General features: G+C 41.6%; 1 protein-coding gene across 1 annotated transcript in view; it reads left to right on the top strand.

The window, feature by feature from the left end:
- zfp64 (zinc finger protein 64 homolog (mouse)) overlaps positions 1-19,987 on the top strand; it is a 67,278-nt gene that overhangs the window by 33,702 nt on the left and 13,589 nt on the right. Inside the window, exons 3-5 of the mRNA XM_043710242.2 lie at positions 9,247-9,417; positions 14,914-14,976; positions 18,117-18,368. Of these exons, the coding sequence (XP_043566177.1) occupies positions 9,247-9,417; positions 14,914-14,976; positions 18,117-18,368 (486 nt within the window). The remainder of the gene's footprint in view (positions 1-9,246; positions 9,418-14,913; positions 14,977-18,116; positions 18,369-19,987) is intronic.

The raw sequence follows: 19,987 nt of genomic DNA, 5'->3' as shown, positions 1-19,987 counted from the left end.
GTTTGGAAACTGTCCCATTGTATGAAGCATTATTCTAATTAGTTACATTCTGATAAGACCACTTTTGTTTTGCAGCATATTCAAATGATCTTGAGAGATCTTAGCAGAGATATTTTTCCTTATCAGCAGAATTTAAGAGCTGCTCTAACTAGCAACAAGATTGAATCGGGGTCTGGCCATAACCACTTGCTAAATTTGTTCTAAACTATGGTGTGCATTATATATATTGAATACACAGTTCTCTGTGCATTTTGTATGTGTAGTGATGAAAATGTGTTGCTGGAAAAGCGCAGCAGGTCAGGCAGCATCCAGGGAACAGGAGAATCGACGTTTCGGGCATAAGCCCTTCTTCAGGAATGAGGAAAGTTTGTCCAGCAGGCTAAGATAAAAGGTAGGGAGGAGGGACTTGGGGGAGGGGCGTTGGAATTGCGATAGGTGGAAAGAGGTCAAGGTGAGGGTGATAGGTCAGACTGGGGTGGGGGCGGAGAGGTCAGGAAGAAGATTGCAGGTTAGGAAGGCGGTGCTGAGTTCGATGGATTTGACTGAGACAAGGTGGGGGGAGGGGAAATGAGGAAACTGGTGAAATCCGAGTTCATCCCTTGTGGTTGGAGGGTTCCTAGGTGGAAGATGAGGCGCTCTTCCTCCAACCGTCGTGTTGTTGTGGTCTGGCGATGGAGGAGTCCAAAGACCTGCATATCCTTGGCGGAGTGGGAGGGGGAGTTGAAGCGTTGAGCCACAGGGTGGTTGGGTTGGTTGGTCCGGGTGTCCCAGAGGTGTTCTCTGAAACGCTCCGCAAGTAGGCGGCCCGTCTCCCCAATATAGAGGAGGCCACATTGGGTGCAGAGGATGCAATAGATGATGTGTGTGGAGGTGCAGGTGAATCTGTGGCGGATATGGAAGTTTCCTTTGGGGCCTTGGAGGGACGTGAGGGGGGAGGTGTGGGCGCAGGTCTTGCACCTCCTGCGGTTGCAGGGGAAGGTGCCGGGAGTGGAGGTTGGGTTGGTGGGGGGTGTGGATCTGACAAGGGAGTCACGGAGGGAGTGGTCTTTATGGAATGCTGATAGGGGAGGGGAGGGAAATATATCCTTGGTGGTGGGGTCCGTTTGGAGGTGGCGGAAATGACGGCGATGATGCGCTGTACATGGAGATTGGTGGGGTGGTAGGTGAGGACCAGTGGGGTTCTGTCCTGGTGGCGGTTGGAGGGGCGGGGCTCAAGGGCGGAGGAGCGGGAAGTGGAAGAGATGCGTTGGAGGGCATCGTCGACCACGTCGGGGGGGAAATTGCAGTCCTTGAAGAAGGAGGCCATCTGGGTTGTACGTTTTTGGAACTGGTCCTCCTGGGAGCAGATGCGGTGGAGACGAAGGAATTGGGAGAATGGGATGGCGTTTTTACAGGGGGCAGGGTGGGAGGAGGTGTAGTCCAGGTAGCTGTGGGAGTCGGTCGGTTTGTAGTAGATGTCCGTGTTGATTCGGTCGCCTGAGATAGAAATAGAAAGGACGAGGAAGGGGAGGGAGGAATCTGAGACTGTCCAGGTGAGTTTGAGGTCGGGGTGGAAGGTGTTGGTGAAGTGGATGAACTGTTCAACCTCCTCGTGGTGTAGTGATGCTTTATAAAATGTGTAATGGGGTCCTGACTTACAGGTATAAGCCGACTTATCGTTTGATGCATTGAAAGGGCAGAGGATTTGGAAATCAACATGTTGAGTGGTACCTCCAAAAATGTGCTGTCTTTTTCCCCTGAAAGAGTGCCTGAATGAAGACCCTTTTTAAAAAATGATTGAGTCACTGGAAACCAAAGGCATAAATAGTAAGTGGTCCAACTGCAAAAAAAAGGTGTGTGATTCCTTCCCATCATTGCAAATTGGCACTGAGGAAATGTTTTGTTTTTCAAGTACTCTTGTAAAGTTTATGAAATTGACACCCAAATTAAACAAATGTATACTGAGCATGTCTTGTGCACCGTTAGTGTGCAGGCAGCTAGTACATTAGGATTTTTCAGGCTGCATTGGTAATATTGTACAGTCCACTTATACTAGTGCAGATTAGGCTTCAGGGTTCCAACCCTGTAAATGTAGGGCCATGTCACAGTGAACTTTAAATATCTTCTATTGCATTATCACCACCACTGTGTCAACTGAATGTGCAGCAGTAAGAAACAAGGTGAATGCAATGCTTAAGCATTGTTGCCAGGTCATTTGAGTATAAGTCTGGAAATACCAGACTAAGAGTGTAAAGGGACCTGGTCAGGTTTCAGCCTGATCACTGTTTTCAGTTTAGTCATTAAGATATAAAGGAAACAATCAATTCATTAAGGGGAGGTGGATGGGAGCCACCTGGCTGACAACTGGTAACAAAAGATTGAGCTATGGAAAGTCTGGAGTAGCTGAATCTTATTTCATCTTGGAAAGAAACATATTAGAGGCAGTCTTACCGGAGGAAGAAGTTACGAATAAGTGCAGATAAAATTAATCCAAAATTTTATTTCCCATAATGATAATGAACCCTGGTTGTAAAAGGAACATTTTTAAGATGGATGTTGGCAAGAACTTTACAAAAAGCATGAACAGTCCTTTGAAAGGATCCATAAGACATAGGAGCAGAAATTAGGCCATTCAGCCCATTGAGTCTGCTCTGCCATTCAGTCATGGCTGTAAGTTTCTCACTCCATTCTCCTGCTTTCTCCCTGTAACCCTTGATCCCCTGAACAAACAAGAACCTATCTATCTCCATCTTAAATATACTCAATTACCTGGCTCCCCAACCTTCTGTGGCAGTGAATTCCATAGATTCACCACTCTCTGGCTGAAGAAGTCTCTCCTTATCTCTGTTCTAAAGGGTCTCCCCTTTACTCTAAGGCTGGGTCCTCAGGTCCTAATCTCTCCTACCAATGGAAACATCTTCCCAGCATCGACTCTGTCCAGATCATTCAGTATTCTGTAAGTTTCAATTAGATCCCCCTCTCATCCTTCTAAACTCCATCAAGCATAGATCCAGAGTCCTCAAACGTTCCTCAGATATGAAGCTTTTCATTCCTGGGACAATTCTCATTAACCTTCTCTGAACACCCTCCAGGGCCAGTACATCCTTCCTGAGATATGGGGCCTAAACTGCACACAATACTCCAAATGTGGTTTGACTAGAGCCTTACAGAGCCTCAAAAGTACACCCCTGCTTTTATATTCAGATCCTTTCAAGATAAATGCCAACATTGCATTCGCCTTCCTAACTACTGACTCAACCTGTAAGTTTATCTTGAGAATATCCTGGACTAGAATTCCCAAGCTCTTTGCACTTCAGACTTCTAAATTGTCTCTCTATCTAGTAAATAGTCCATGTCTCTATTCTTCCGAGGTGCATTACTTCACCCTTTCCCACATCGTACTCTATCTGCCACTTCTTTGCCCACTATCCTACCCTGTCAAATCCCTGCCTCCTCAATGCTACCTGTCCCTCTACCTGTCTTTGTATCATCTGGAAACTTAACCAGAATGCCCTCAGTTCCTTCATCTAGATTATTAATGCATAAAGTGAAAAGTACGGATCCACAGAATCCCTACAGTGTGGAAACAGGCCATTTGGCCCAACAAGTCCACACTGATACTCCGAACGGCATGCCACCCAGACTCACCCCCGATCCTATCCCTGAATCCCTGCATTTCCCATGGCAAATGCACCTAACGGCACATGCCTGGACACTATAGGTAACTTAGCATGACCAATCAAGCTAACCTGCACATTTTTGAACTGTGGGAGGAGACCGGAGCACCTGTGAAACCTACACAGACACAGGGAGAACATGCAAACTCCACACAGACAGTCGCATGAGGGTGGAATTGAACCCTGGTCCCTGGTGCTTTGAAGCAGCAGTACTGAGCCACCGATATTGAAATCAAAATCTTAGACTCATTTTTGGAGACAGTTAAAGGCAGAAGAAAAACATCTTGCACATATATAGTGCCTTTTATAATCCCAGGGGTTCTCAAAGTACTTTATAACCATATAAGTCACTGTGTAATCACAAAATTGTTATAGTACTGGAGACCATTCAGCCTACCATCTCTATACTGACTCTCCAAAGGCATAATTCACTATATGTCACTACCACATTTTCTCATTGCAGGTCTTTTTTTTTCATAATTATCTAACTCTCTACAATGCCTTAATTGAGCTTGTCTCCACTAGACTTACAGACAGCCCATTCCTGAATCTAACTTCTCACGATGAGAAATTTTTTTCTGTTCATGTTCTCCAATTTCTTTTTGCCAATTACCTTAAAACTGTGTCTTCGTTTTCTTAATCTTTCCACATCTGGAAAAGGTTAACCACTAACTCTGTCCAGATTCTTCATGATTTTGTGTTCTTCTCTCAAACTTCCTCTTAGCCTTTTCTTCAAAGAGGTCAGTGATTTAACTGACATTCATTATTCATGTCATTTTATTCTCAATCTTGAGCAAATTGATGGAACATGTCATTGATGGTGTTTCCAAGTGGTATGTAGTCAACAATAACCTGCTTATTGATGTTAAGTTTGGGTTCTGACAGACCAACTGAACTCTTGCAGCATCCAGGGAACAGGAGATTCGACGTTTCGGGCACAGGCCCTTCTTCAGAAGGGCCTGTGCCCGAAACGTCGAATCTCCTGTTCCCTGGATGCTGCCTGACCTGCTGTGCTGTTCCAGCAATAAAGTTTCAACTTTGATCTCCAGCATCTGCAGACCTCACTTTCTCCTCAACTGAACTCTTGACCTTATTACAGGCCTTGGTCCAAACATGGACAAAAGAGGTGAACTCAAGAGGGGGTGACTGCCTTTGACATCAAGACAGCATTTGACCTAGTATTGCACCTGGACTCCCCACAAAACTGGATTCTGTTTGAATCTGAGTAAATTTGACTACAGGACCTCACTGCATGAATTCCTCAAGGTAGTGTCCTATGCTCAGCCATCTTCAGCTGCTTTATCAATGACTATCTTCCGTCATAACACCAGAGGTGGGACTTTTGCTGATTGTGTAATGATCAGTTCCATTTGTGACTCTTTGCATAATTAAACAGTCTGTGTCCAAATACAGCAAGAACCGGTTGATATTCAGGCTTGGACTGATGTGTTACAAATAATATTTGCACCACACAATGCCAGGCAATGACCATCTACAACAAGAGAGAATCCAACCTTCACCCCATAATATTGTCATTACCATGAATAACAACCCCAAACTTTTAAGCAGGCCCTTTTGGTTTCTTATAAATAAAACACCTACAAGCTAAGATTGGCTGATAAAAGTAAGTCATGAGAATGGAATTGCCTGATTGCTGAGACTCCTTTTATGAACCTATGGAATGTCACATCTGTAGAGTTCCAGGGAAACTTCAAACAGAGAAACTTAAAAAGAAGAGATGCAAGGCAAAATTTGATTACCTCTCTTAGCAGGAAAGTCATTTCCTGTGAATTATGTCATTTTTATTTGAGTCAAAAGACATGATCATAATTTACCCTCTCTGAGAAATGCAAGAACAGGGGCTAAAAATCCCTATAGTCCTAGTCTCCATGTACACCCCTACATGCTAGCGACAGACAGGCTCTTGAACTGAGTGCTGGAACCAGGAAAACTAGCGAAGTTACTATAAAAAAGGCAACAAAATAAAAACTGTCTGTTAGCTCACCGAGCCGAGAATCTCAAAATCAACCTCTTCCCTATCATTGTTAGTGATATCATTCCAACATAATAGCTACAAAATTCCATTGTGCAATCCTCACAGAACCCAGTGATTAATACATGCATTTTCACTGAATTCATTTTTTAAATCTGTTTATTTAAGAAAGCCTGGCTAATTTGGTCCTTTTAAAATGGTAAAGTATTTGAATTAGGTAAAGGTATCCTTTGTGGGAAAGCATCCTTTTTTAAATTAATCTTCCTATGACCAACCAAGAGGGGGTTGAACTAAGAAGGGGAACCAACTCATTCCTCCTTACCCAGCAGCATAAGCATTTAGGGATATCCCATCCAGCATTGGAACTAGTTGCTGATTCTTACTCTGAGACTAATCACAACAACATTCGATGGCATTACCATCACTTTATTCCCCCATATTAACATTCTGAGGGTTACCACTGGCCAGACACTAAACTAAACCAGCCATAACTGGCATACTTTCTTTTTCTCGATATACTATTGCAAATATAACTCTTTTTAAAGAAAATCCTCTTAGAAATCCAACTACTAACAAGAAAGAGAAACTTGAAATTTAAGTAGTCCCACAAAACTAAATTAAATGCCAAATTAGCTGCCACATTTTTCTTTTTTTTTAACCATGATCATTAATACAAAAGGATTTTTCCCTGCTTTGAGATTGTCTTTCTTATTGTATAATTGAGTCTGATCTTTTCAATCTACAATAGGTTTATTTTATCCTTTGAATATATGTCTGACCCTTATTAATGTAGAAAATGTAAGCTGCCAGTACTTAGACTATTGAGAGGAAAAGTTACATTGCTGGAGATGCTGTCCATAGATCTGATATTGAGCCAGGGTTTCATTTACAGGTTCTGCTTGACATCGGAGATTATATAGGATCACCCAAAGAAGAAGAGGGAGGGTTTTATTATTCAGTTGTTGGATTAGGTTGTTGCTGATTTTAGAACAAGGTTAGAATTCACTGCCCTTCTGAATCTCCTTTGAAGGTGCTAGTACTTTATTGCTTTCTTGTATCACTGCAGTTGGTGAGGTTTTAGGGCATTTATCGGGGAGGGAGTTCCAGAATTCTTTTTACCCAGCCATGTTGACGGAAGGGCAATATATTTTCAGGTCAGGCCAAGATGGTGTGTGACCTGAGAGAATCATCTGCAGACTACCCATCCTCTGACCTGCCTTTGTAGCCAAAGCATTTATTTTGCTGGTTGAGTTAAAGGTGGCTCCCAGGAAGTTAATGAGGAGTGTAAGGAAGATTTGATTTTATCAATGCATTGAATATCAAGAGGACATGATTTTTGTTTCTTGTGTACCAGTCAACATCCCTTCATTCACAAATGCCACAAATTTAATTCATTAATCATTTGTTATTTGTGTAAACCTTGGTGTACAAATTTTGTATTTAACAAAATCATGGTCCAGATTTTACTGTACTAATATTGACATGTAACATTATTTGTGGGGAAAACTGACAGCAGCGTTTTTGTTCATACCTTCCCATATACAATAAACATGGAAATCAGAAAATCTTCCTCAGGTTGCCTTGTTGCAGTCTTTGCTGATGGAATCCACCCAGATAGTCATGGTTGAGACATGAGCTAATTACCTGCTATTCTCACTTTAAAAAGGGCTGAAGAAGATAGAGCTTCAATCAGGAATGACTTTATTTTAAATACTATACAAAGTAATAATTACTGTTGAAGAACATGTAGCTCTGAATATCCTAATTTAATAGGTATGGATTCTTGTGTCTTCAGAAAATAATTTATGTTGCCTACTAGCTTCTGTTTTGTTCTTGTTTGCATTTGCCTTAATCCTATGTCCATGTCCAATTTTTATTTTGCTTTTTGTACAATGACTTAAACATAATGTACCTTTCCTGTTTCTTTCTTCCTGCTTTGCTGCCTGCATATGTCAGTGAGGATTCTTTAAGGGTCCAGCAGACACTGGAGGAGTAGCTATTTTGGTTGCTAAGCCCAAAGGCTGTGGGCAAGTGCACTTGAGGTGAACGCCAAAAGTTGTACTTTTCTCTCTCTCAAAATCCAAGCCATTAACAGTGACAATTCCAACACTAGAAGATGCTTTCAGAGAAAGGAAAGGCAAATAATTACATTTTTTTCAACTCACATGATGCAGAAAGTCTGATGGGAGGCTGGATCTGTGTTCTTTTTGACATGATATTTCAGTAAAAAGGCAACCAGCACTTAGACTGTACTGAGGGGCAGCCACAGTACATCATATCCTTCCTATAGTGTGGTGACCAGAACTTTGCACAGTCCTCCAGCTATGAGCTAATCAAAGTGCTGTACAGCTCCAACATAACCTCCCTAATCTGATAATCTATTCTATGACTTGTAAGTAAGTGTCAAGTGTGCTTTTGTAACTATCCAATAACCTGTACTGCCACTTCAGGGATCAGAGGACAAACACTGCAAGAACCACTCTTCCTCTGATCTTCCTAGTGTTCTGTATCATTTATATATATATCACAAACAATAAGGGACTCAGTATTGATTCCTGTGGTACTTCACTGGACATTGTCCTCCAGTCTGAAAGACATATTCTATATGTTTGTCTGGCTCTCCGATGCTCTCATGGCACCATCACCTGCTATTTATGCTTTGTGTGTTGTTCACAGAACCCTCCTCAAATTGATACGCTTCTCATCATCCTGTCACCAGTCCCCCTAAAAAGCAAAACAACCTACAGGTCTTTCTACTATAATACGTGTTTCCTCAACATGAATTTGCTGTGATGCATTTGACAAACTGGGGACGCTGTTTCTAAAACACAAACGTTTAAAATGTGTGTTGGGTGTAACGCGATTGCAGTGCGAACGCTTTAAATGCTATTTCTAAAGCGATTTTTCGATAACATGGGGTTGCAGAAGAATGCAATCATCGCACTGTGGAAGAACTGACTGTAGAATTCTTATAAGGCTCCAGTCTCAATTGGTTCAGCACTGATGCTCTGTTTATGAAAGGCAAGTGTGACTCAAGATGCTGAGATAATCTGGCTTCTGGAGTACCATTAGTACCCATATCTGGTGCTTGGGGTTTCTGAAAAGAATCTGCAGTGGAGCATCTTAAAATAATGCTTTGATGACTAAAAATCCTTGGTGATCTGCTTGAATGTTTCCATATGAGTGGAGTGAGTACATCAAGGGAGAGAAATCCTGGGCCCTGTAGAACACTGAAGTGTGTGCATGCATCTGTGATTCTACATGCACTGAAAACTCAGATCTTTGGGTGATCAGGAAGAGGTATGTCTATTGGAGATAACGATCTGTTCAGTTATGAAAGGTTAGAGAAACATTTTGGGCAATAATAAGCTGCTGCTGCTTTGGGGAGTCTCCTAAAAATCTTTTGCAAACCTTGGAGAAGGTGTGCATAGGAGGACTTGTAACAACAAGAACAGAAAGTCCAGAAAAAGAGGATTCATGTTTTGTGCTGATAACTTGATTGTTAACATTCATCCAAATTGTAAATTAAAAGTCTGCTTTTACAAATAAAAATTTTCAAAGAATGTATAACAAATTAATGTTACTTCTATTGAACAGTTTCCAGTCAGTTGTCAGAATTTGGTTTTGAACAAGGATACCAGACGTATCTACCCAGTACCAGCAATGCAGGCGAAGTTTCCAGTCTATCCTTAGGACCCACCAGGCCAACTCCAAAAAAATCAAAATCAAATTCAACATCACAAAAAAAGCTGACGTGTTGCTATCCAGGTATGTACAGTACAGACTCCTGAAACAATTAGCTTTAAGAGTTCCTATAATGGCTTGGCATGAGATTTTTGTCTTGGAGAATTCCTGTTCTGATGATTATATGCAGAGAAAATAATAGGAGTTAACAGAAAATGCAACTTTGATGTTTGTTGTGTGGTTAAAACATATGCATTCTGTGAACTCCGAAGTCTCCACACATCCCAATACAATGTTCCACTTGGTTTGCATGGTATAAGTCAGAGTCCTAGAGCCATAAAGCACAGAAGAAGTCTTTTGGCCCATCGTTTGCACCAACTATCTACACTAAACCAACTTTCTTTTCAGATTAGATTAGATTCACTACAGTGTGGAAACAGGCCATTTGGCCCAACACTGCCATAGTGTTAAAGGTTTAGATGGAGAGGAATTTGTTAAGTGTGTACAAGACAATTTTCTGATTCAGTATGTGGATGTACCTACTAGAGAAGGAGCAAAACTTGACCTACTCTTGGGAAATAAGGCAGGGCAGGTGACTGAGGTGTCAGTGGGAGAGCACTTTGGGGCCATCGACCATAATTCTATTCGTTGTAAAATAGTGATGGAAAAGAATAGACCAGATCTAAAAGTTGAAGTTCGAAATTGGAGAAAGGCCAATTTTGACAGTATTAGGCAAGAACTGTCGAAAGCTGATTAGAGGCAGATGTTCGCAGGAAAGGGACAGCTGGAAAATGGGAAGCCTTCATAAATGAGATAACAAGAGTCCAGAGAAAGTATATTCCTGTCAGGGTGAAAGGGAAGGCTGGTAGGTATAGGGAGTGCTAGATGACTAAAGAAATTGAGGGTTTGGTTAAGAAAAAGAAGGAAGCATCTGTCCGGTATTGACAGGATAGATCGAGTAAATCCTTAGAAGAGTATAAAGAAAGTAGGAATATACTTAAGAGGGAAATCAGGAGGGCAAAACGGGGACATGAGATAGCTTTGGCAAATAGAATTAAGGAGAATCCAAAGGGTTTTTACAAATATATTAAGGACAAAGGGTAACTAGGGAGAGAATAGGGCCCCTCTCCTCCCACTCCACCAAGGATCAACATTTCAATTCCCCCTCCCACTCCACCAAGGATATGCAGGTCTTTGGACTCCTCCATCGTCAGACCACAGCGAAACGACGGTTGGAGGAAGAACGCCTCATCTTCCGGCTAGGAACCCTCCAACCACAAGGGATGAACTCGGATTTCACCAGTTTCCTCATTTCCCCTCCCCCCACCCTGTCTCAGTCAAATCCATCAAATTCAGCACCGCCTTCCTAACCTGCAATCTTCTTCCCGACCTCTCCGCCCCCACCCCAGTCTGACCTATCACCCTCACCTTGACCTCTTTCCACCTATCACATTTCCGACGCCCCTCCCCCAAGTCCCTCCTCCCTACCTTTTATCTTAGCCTGCTGGACAAACTTTCCTCATTTCTGAAGAAGGGCTTATGCCCGAAACGTCGATTCTCCTGTTCCCTGGATGCTGCCTGACCTGCTGCGCTTTTCCAGCAACACATTTCCACCCCTCAAAGATCAGCAAGGTGATCTTTGTGTGGAGCTGCAGGAGATGGGGGAGATACTAAATGAGTATTTTACATCAATGTTTACTGTAGAGAAGGACATGGAAGATATAGAATGTAGGGAAGTAGATGGTGACATCTTGCAAAATGTCCAGATTACAGAGGAGGAAGTGCTGGATTGAAATGTTTAAAGGTGGATAAATCCCCAGGACCTGATCAGGTGTACCCGAGAACTCTGTGGGAAAGTACAGAAGTGATTGCTGGGCCTCTTGCTGAGATATTTGTATCATCGATAGTTGCAGGTGAGGTGCTGGTAGACTGGAGGTTGGCAAACGTAGTGCCACTGTTTAAGAAAGGCGGTAAAGACAAGCCAAGGAACTATAGACCGGTGAGCCTGACCTCAGTGGTGGGCAAGTTGTTGGAGGGAATCCTGAGGGACAGGATGTACATGTATTTGGAAAGGCAAGGACTGATGCAGGATAGTCAACATGGCTTTGTGCGTGGGAAGTCATGTCTCACAAACTTGATTGAGTTTTTTGAAGAAGTAACAAAGAAGATTGATGAGCGCAGAGCGGTAGATGTGATCTATATGGACTTCAGTAAGGCATTCGACAAGGTTCCCATGGGAGACTGATTAGCAAGGTTAGATCTCGTGGAATACAGGGAGAAGTAGCCATTTGGATACAGAAGTAGCTCAAAGGTAGAAGACAGAGGGTGGTGGTGGAGGGTTTGTTTTTCAGACTGGAAGCCTGTGACCAGTGGAGTGCCACAAGGATCGGTGCTGGGCCCTTTACTTTTTGTCATTTACATAAATGATTTGGATGCGAGCATAAAAGGTACAGTTAGTAAGTTTGCAGATGACACCAAAATTGGAGGTGTAGTGGACAGCGAAGAGGGTTACTTCAGATTACAACAGGATCTGGACCAGATGGGCCAATGGGCTGAGAAGTGGCAGATGGAGTTTAATTCAGATAAATGCGAGGTGCTGCATTTTGGGAAAGCAAATCTTAGCAGGACTTATACACTTAATGGTAAGGTCCTAGGGAGTGTTGCTGAACAAAGAGACCTTGGAATGCAGATTCATAGCTACTTGAAAGTGGAGTCGCGGGAAGATAGAATAGTGAAGAAGGCATTTGGTATGCTTTCCTTTATTGGTCAGAGTATTGAGTACAGGAGTTGGGAGATCATGTTGCGGCTGTACAGGACATTTGTTAGGCCACTGTTGAGATATTGCATGCAATTCTGGTCTCCTTCCTATCGGAAAGATGTTGAGAAACTTGAAAGGGTTCAGAAAAGATTTACAAGGATGTTGCCAGGGTTAGAGGATCTGAGCTACAGGGAGAGGCTGAACAGGCTGGGGCTGTTTTTCCCGGAGCGTCGGAGGCTGAGGGGTGACCTTATAGAGGGGTGACCTTATAATTTACAAAATTATGAGGGGCATGGATAGAATAAATAGACAAAGTCTTTTCCCCGGGGTCGGGGAGTCCAGAACTAGAGGGCATAGGTTTAGGGTGAGAGGGGAAAGATATAAAAGAGACCGCTGCTGGGGGATGTGGTGGAGGCTGGTACAATTGCAACATTTAAGAGGCATTTGGATGGGTATATGAATAGGAAGGGTTTGGGCCAGGTGCTGGCAGGTGGGACTGGATTGGGTTGGGATATCTGGTCAGCCTGGACGGGTTGGACCGAAGGGTCTGTTTCCATGCTGTATATCTCTGTGACTCTATGGCTCTAAGTCCACACCGACCCTCTGAAGAGTAACCTACCCAGACACATTCCCCTATATTTTCCCCTGACTAACACACCTAACACTATGGACAATTTAGCATGGCCAATTCACCTGACCTGCACATCTTTCGATTGTGGGAGGAAACTGGAGCACCCGGAGGAAACCCAAGCAGACACGGGAAGAACATGCAAACTCCACACAGTCACCCGAGATTGGAATCAAATCCAAGTCCCTGGTGTTGTGAGGCAGCAGTGCCAACTACTGAGCCACCATGCCGTCCTAGTACTGTTTAGTACTTGGCCTATAGCCTTTAGATGTCAAGTAAGTGTCCAATAACCTGTACTGCCACCTTCAGGGATCAGAGGACAACCACTGCAAGAACCTCTGATCCTTTTAGCTTCCTAGTATCCTATATCATTTATATTTATCACAAACAATAAGGGACTCAGCATTGATTCCTGTGGTACTTCACTGTGCATCGCCTTCCAGTCACATGAACAGCCTTTTGCCTCCATCTTCTATCACCAATCCTGAAGCCAATGTTGGACATCAAGTTACCTGGTTCGCATGTGCTTTTAACTTCTTTATCAGTCATAGAGTTAAGAAATGGAAACTACAGGACATAGTTGATGGAAAGTAATTCTGTGTGAATATATTTGCTTTGTATACAATAATGAATGAATTGCAGGTGAACTATCTTTTTAAAATTAATTATTTTTCCATCTAAGATTAGTTTGCAAACATAGAGAGACTATGCAAACGAGCACTGTATAGATCTTGGCAAGCTTTGCATGTTAGTGAAAAAGTAATTCAGACTCTCGAGCATTTATTGCCCCTCTGCTTGAGAGACCTTAAGGAGAAAAGAAATAAAAGATCGAGTCAACCAGTTGGTTGCTCAGTCCCGCTCTGCCATTCAATATAATTACGGCTAATGTTTTACACTCACTTTCCGGGTTCTGCACTATCCCTTACTTCTGAATTTCCTGAACACCGAAAGAGCCATCAACCTCTGTCTTGAAGATTCCCATGACTGCAAATCCACAGCTTTCTGAGTTTTAAAAAAAATTCAAAGATTAATAATTCAGTGAGTGAAATAGTGAAGAAACTTCTCCTATTTCAGCTGTAAATGGCTGAGCGCTTACTCTCCTCACTCTAAATTTCACAATCAAAAGAAACATTTTCTCAGTTATTGACCTCAGTCAAACTCTTTAAGAATAATATCTTTTCATAAGACGTCCACTTATTCTTCTGAACTCCAGGAATTGTAGACCTTCAGCTCATAAGACAACAGTTTAACAAAGCTTTGTTGCATTTTTCTTCAGGACACATATATCTTTCCTTGGATAGGGAGACCAAAACCGTACACACTGCTCAGGTGTGACTACATCAATGCCCTGTATAATTATAGCAAAACTTATTTAATCTTTATATTAATCTGTTTGTAACAAAAGCTAACATACCACCCGACTTCCTACTTATTTCTCATACCTGAATGTAAGTTATTTGTGCTTAATGTGCAAGGACATCCAGGTTTCTCTGAATGCAAACATTTCCCACTCCCTTCCCATACGAAAATATTCTGTTTTGTTTTTACAAAAGTTGATAACTTCACACTTAACCACATTGAGTTTCATCTGTTACTTGCTCACTCACCCAAACTGTCTGTATCTGCAACCTCCTTGCACCCTTCTAGCTGTTTAACATATTCCATTTTCTTTTCACCAGACAGCCTCCATCACTAAACAAACGCCTGCATGGTTTTTGTGTCGCATGTCTGGTGTGACTTTCAATACTTTAAGCTTTATTAATAAAAAAAATTCTTTTTTGCACTTTTCCTTCTGAAAGCACAGTTTGTTGTTGAAATGCATTTTGTACAGGCATCAGTAGCCAACATATCATCATTCATTTTATGCAAGTGGGAGACTCTACTGCAAGAGGCATCAGTACCAGTTTGACCAGTTTGATGTCTGCCCTTAATTATTGTCCTTTCTTGGGGCAATGTAGGGCGCTGACTCTGGGCAGCAATTAAACATGAGCAACAGCTAACCTTTTTAATCTACTCTCCACTACCCCGGGACACTATGACCAATTGCTGCCCTCCTTGTGCTGCCTGGACTGAGATTGGTTGACTCACCCTTATGAATGAAATAGTATAGTTTTGTATCATGGTGGACAAGACATAGCCACTGAATCATCAAATGTAGAAAAGATGTAAAAGTTATTTTTTTTTTGGTCACTAGGTTGTGCATTTAAAACATCCCATGGAAATAAAGATTTAGATCGACATTTAAGAACACACACAGGTAAGACCAATTTTAGGTCATAATGCTGCCCAGATCCCCTCAAATTTAGATAAGTTTTGCCTTTGTCTTTTCAGACCAAATGCAATTGATGTGTAAACAAAACCAGCAATTTTACATTCAAGCTTTAACTTGAGGCTGTCTATATTGGGAAATAACGGGACAAACATTTCATAGTGCTTTGTTGAGTCTGTTGTATGTGTAATCCCAACTCTGCATTCCCATTAATTATTATTTCTGTCAATGTGAAGGCACATGAGTTAGCATGCAGGGAACTTCCAAACAGCTGAGCAACTCTGCAACTTACCGGAAACATTATCCTCATTGCTGACCACTGTGTTACATGAGGCTGTCTGTACTATTGCAAGCCATGGATTAGATTTGCTGCCACCATCTTCTTTTAGTGTCGAGACCTAGTACTATCCAAGATGGTTTGCTGACAACTGGTCTGCTCGGTCTGGGATGTGATAGAAGAAACTACATTTTAGATTAAAGAGACTGGACTTGTCTTTAAACAAGGTGTAGTTTATTTCACGTCAGCAACAGCTTATGGTGATGGAATAGACATTGTTACAAAGTTTATGATGAGGACCTGGATATTAGGTCTAACTCTTTTGAGATCCTAACCTGCCCTCTCAAGTGATATATGACCTATCACAATCAGTGCTGCTTAAAGCTTAAACCTTTCAGACCCTTACAGCCTTTATCCAACAGTTTCTGTCAATACTTATTTACCTTTTCAAATCAAACTTATAAAGCTCTCTTTGTCAGCTACAGTGCTTGCATTTTCACACAGACGGGCAGTGTACCTGGCTCCACCTTTGCTCTACAAACCTTTGTTGATTCATTATCTAAAGTCAAGTGTTAACAATGTTGTTGGGAGGTTATTTAACTGCTGGAGCGGATCATGAACTGAATCCTGTGTTGTGCTCACTTAGTATCCATCTGTTATAATTTTGCAGAAGGAATCACTGAGCTGCAATTATAGTATGCATGGTGATTACCCTGTCCCTAAATCAGGAGAACTTAGACCAATTGTAGGACTCTTACTACCATATCAGAGAGAACCAGCTAACTAAACTAAAAAATTGGAACTGGGGATCCTCAGTAAATAACTCAGAAACCTGTCACCAAAGAAGATTGGCAAAGGCAAAGTGGTAAACATTGTCTAAATGGACTTCAGCAAGGTGTGGAACAAGGTTCCTCAGAGTAAACCATTAGCAATGTGAGATCACATGGAATCCAGGGAGAGCTAGCCATTTGAATACAAAATTGCCTTGAAGGTAGGAGACAGAGGGTGAAGGTAGAGGGTTGTATTTTGGACTGGTGGCCTGTGACCAATGGTGTGCTGCAAGGGTCAGTGCTGGATCCACTGCTTTTTGTCATGTATATAAATGATTTGGATATAAATATAGGGGGAATGGTTAGTAAGTTTGCAGGTGACACCAAAATTGGAGGTGCAGTGGACAGTGAAGACGATTATCTCAGAGTACAGCAAAACCTTAATCAGATGGACTGATGAGCTGAGGAGTGGCAGATGGAGTTTAATTTTGATAAATGTGTTATATTTTGGTAGGGCAAAATCAGGGGAGGACTTATGCACTTGGTGGTAGAATCCTGGGGAGTGTTGCTGAACAAAAAGCCCTTGGGGTACAGGTTCATAGTTCCTTGAAAGTGGACTTACAAGTGAACAGAGCAGTGAAGAAGGTTTTGATACACTTGCCTTCATTGGTCAGTGCATTGAGAACAAGAGTTGAGATGTCATGTTGCTGCTGTACGGGACATTGGTTAGGGTTAGGCCACTTTTAGAATACTAAGTTCAATTCTGGTCTCTTTGCTATAGGAAAGATGTTGATAAACTTGAAAGGGTGCAGAAAAGATTTATAAGAATGTTGGTGGGGTTGGGGAGTGCGATTTGAGCTATCGGGGGAGGCTAAAAAGGCTGGGGCTGCTTTCCCTGGAGACTCAGAGAGTGAGGAGTGATCTTATAGAGGTTTATAAAATCAGGAGGGGCATAGATAGGTTGAATAGCCAAGATCTTTTTCCCATGGCAGAGGAGTCCAAAGTAGAGGCATAGGTTCAGGGTGTTAGGGAAAGATATACAAGAAATTTAAGGGGCAAATTTTTCACACAGAGGGTGGTGCTTATATGGAATGAGCTGTCAGAGGAAGTGATGGAGGCTGACACAATTATAACATTTAAAAGGCATCTAAATGGGTATATGAATAGGATGGGTTTAGAGGGATATGGGCCAAATGTTAGCAAATGGAACAAGATTAATTTAGGATATTTGGTCGGCATGGACACATTGGACTGAAAGGTCAGTTTCCATGCTGAATAACTCTGTAACTTTATCCATTGCAAAATTTATGGTTTTAATTCAAAGGCTTTTTTTTCTGAGTAGGGATTTTGTAAATAACATTATTGCCATCATCCATTTATATCGTGTTTTTGTTGTCCATCTGAGAGTGGGAGTGGTTGCTACAATTGAGGTAGTAATGCAGTGTGCATTCCTGATGTTCCACATGAACTGCTGATTCAGCTGCTGACATTTCCCAGGAAGGTGTTTGTATATAACCTCTAGGGTGGTAGATCTATATCTGTGTGAATTTGCAACAATCTGGGGGGAGTGAGGAGTTTGTACTTGTTATGGTTTGTTTATACTAGTTTCAACTCTACTTGGCCATTTAACCCTTCAATGCATGGCAGAAGAGATTGGGTGATCCACTCATGTAATCATTATCCTTTGACTTTGCTTAGTTCTTCTTCTCAAAAAGTCATTGGACTGTTGCTTTGGGCTTATTTTCTTAATTTGCAGGATGACTGCCATTGAGTTCTTACTGTGCAGAAATCACAATACATAACCAAGGTGAAATGTTCTTGAGGAATATTCCATCCTTTTCAACCAGTGCCCTCACGCTCCCATTGTGTATTGATTAATCGTCTCGAATTGTGCCCTCAGCCTGAGTAGTTAATTAGATATCATAAATATTAGCACTACTGGATTATTTAAATGTTTACCTCATTGCTGTATTTCAAGTCGCGTGAATTTATTTAAGAAAATGAAAATCAATAGTGCAGTCAATCTGGAAAAGTCTGTATCTTTTTGGGATTATTTTTGTTTAAACCATGCTGTTTTGTAGGTGAAAAGCCTTTCAAATGTGACACTTGCAACAAGCGATTCAGTCGTCTGGATAAGCTGAAGATGCACAATCGTTCACACACTGGAGAGAAGCCTCATAAATGCCAGCATTGTGACTATGCAGCAGCAGACAGCAGCAGCCTGAAGAAGCACCTCAGGATCCATTCTGATGAGCGTCCATTTAAATGCCAGATATGTCCTTATGCTAGCCACAGCTCTAGCCAGCTCATTATTCATCTCCGCTCTCACACTGGTAAGACCGTTACTCTCCAGATACAAGTTAGATTGAAAATTTATGCATAAGTAGTTTGTTATGCATTGAATGGAGAAATAGTAAAACAACTTGTTGCAAAAACCTAATTTCACAGTGTTTAGTCTGCTCACATTGTAACTCTCCAGAATATTCCTCAAATACATGCAAATGGCTCTATTCATTTCTACCTCAATTTTGGAAATGGCAACCCCACCAAAATAATGTCCTAATAATCTAGCTGAGTGATTTTTATTTTGCTGGTTTAATCTGTATGCTGATTGTTACTTTAGATACAATCTAATTCTTCAAGAAATTCAGATGAGTCTGCTTAAGATGGTTCAGCCCCGTGGTGCAAAACTCATACTGGGTCTGATGCAATTTCCTGACACTCAGCGTTGGCCACATTCAGCATAATATATTAAAATAGAAATAGATAACAATGAATCATGTTGCTACTGGTTTATAGTTAGATTTTTATAAACTGTCTTTGTTGACACCTCTTAATATGAACCGTAAATATAGATATTTGAAGAAATGGACTGGACTGTGGCTACTTTGAGACTCTATCCTTGTCCACACCTTAACCTGTAAATGTCTAGGGATGACCATGATAAGTACCTTTCCATACTGCAACGCTGACGTTTCTCCAGTGTTTTTCTTATACACTTTATAGTGAAGATTGGCTTCTACTCTGCACCACCTCCAAAATTCCACTGGAGCCAATATTAAGTGTAATGCTCAAGGATCAGTCTGGATTGCTATGAGGTTTCACCTGTAATTCCCCTAGCTTGCACACCACCAATTAGGCCATATTTTTGATTCACTTTTTTTGATTGTTTCTCTGCATTAGTTGACCATGCTCATCATTAAGTTTATCTAGCCTTATTAAATATTATATCCCCATTTGCAGTATGTTAGGTTGCATGTTCTTTCCTTAATGTGTGGTACTTTGCGTTTGTGTGCATTATATTTTATGCACTATTGATATCTTTGCTTCGTTCTTGTAGTTGCTGTTGTCTATAAACCCAATACTGCTGACAGTACTTTTGTTTGAATTTATTCACGGGATGAGGATATCGCTGGCGAGGCCAGCATTTATTGCCCAGAGGACAGTTGAGAGTCAACCACATTGCTGTGGCATCACATGTAGGCCAGACCAGGTAGGAATGGAAGTTTCTTTCCATCAGGCACGTTAGTGAAACAGATAGGTTTTTCCAACAATTGACATTGGTTTCATGCATCATAAGACTTTTAATTCAAAATTTTTAATTGATTCTAAATTCAACCATCTCTCATGGTGGGATTTGAATTGGGGTCCCCAGATCATTGCTGAGGTCTCTGGATTAATAGTCTACTGATAATACCACTCGACCACTGCCTCCCAAACAAACATAAAAAGTGAATAGGATAATGGGCCATGTAGCCTAAATAGTGGAGTACAAGTCAGGGGAATTGAAGATGAATCATCATAGCAATCCAGGTATTGAGTCTCAGGACATTTTAGTTCCTCCAACTCTGAATTACTGCTTTAAAATAAAATATAATTTCCACTGTTTAAACTAGTGGTTACTCTCAATACTTTTTGTGGTTCTCAGTTTAAACAATCAACACTTCCATCA

The sequence above is a fragment of the Chiloscyllium plagiosum genome, unplaced genomic scaffold, assembly GCF_037043375.1.
Source record: "Chiloscyllium plagiosum isolate Xiang-an unplaced genomic scaffold, Cpla_swu_hap1 HiC_scaffold_15, whole genome shotgun sequence".
Classification (NCBI taxonomy): domain Eukaryota; kingdom Metazoa; phylum Chordata; class Chondrichthyes; order Orectolobiformes; family Hemiscylliidae; genus Chiloscyllium; species Chiloscyllium plagiosum.
This window is presented reverse-complemented; position numbering and strand designations above follow the sequence as displayed.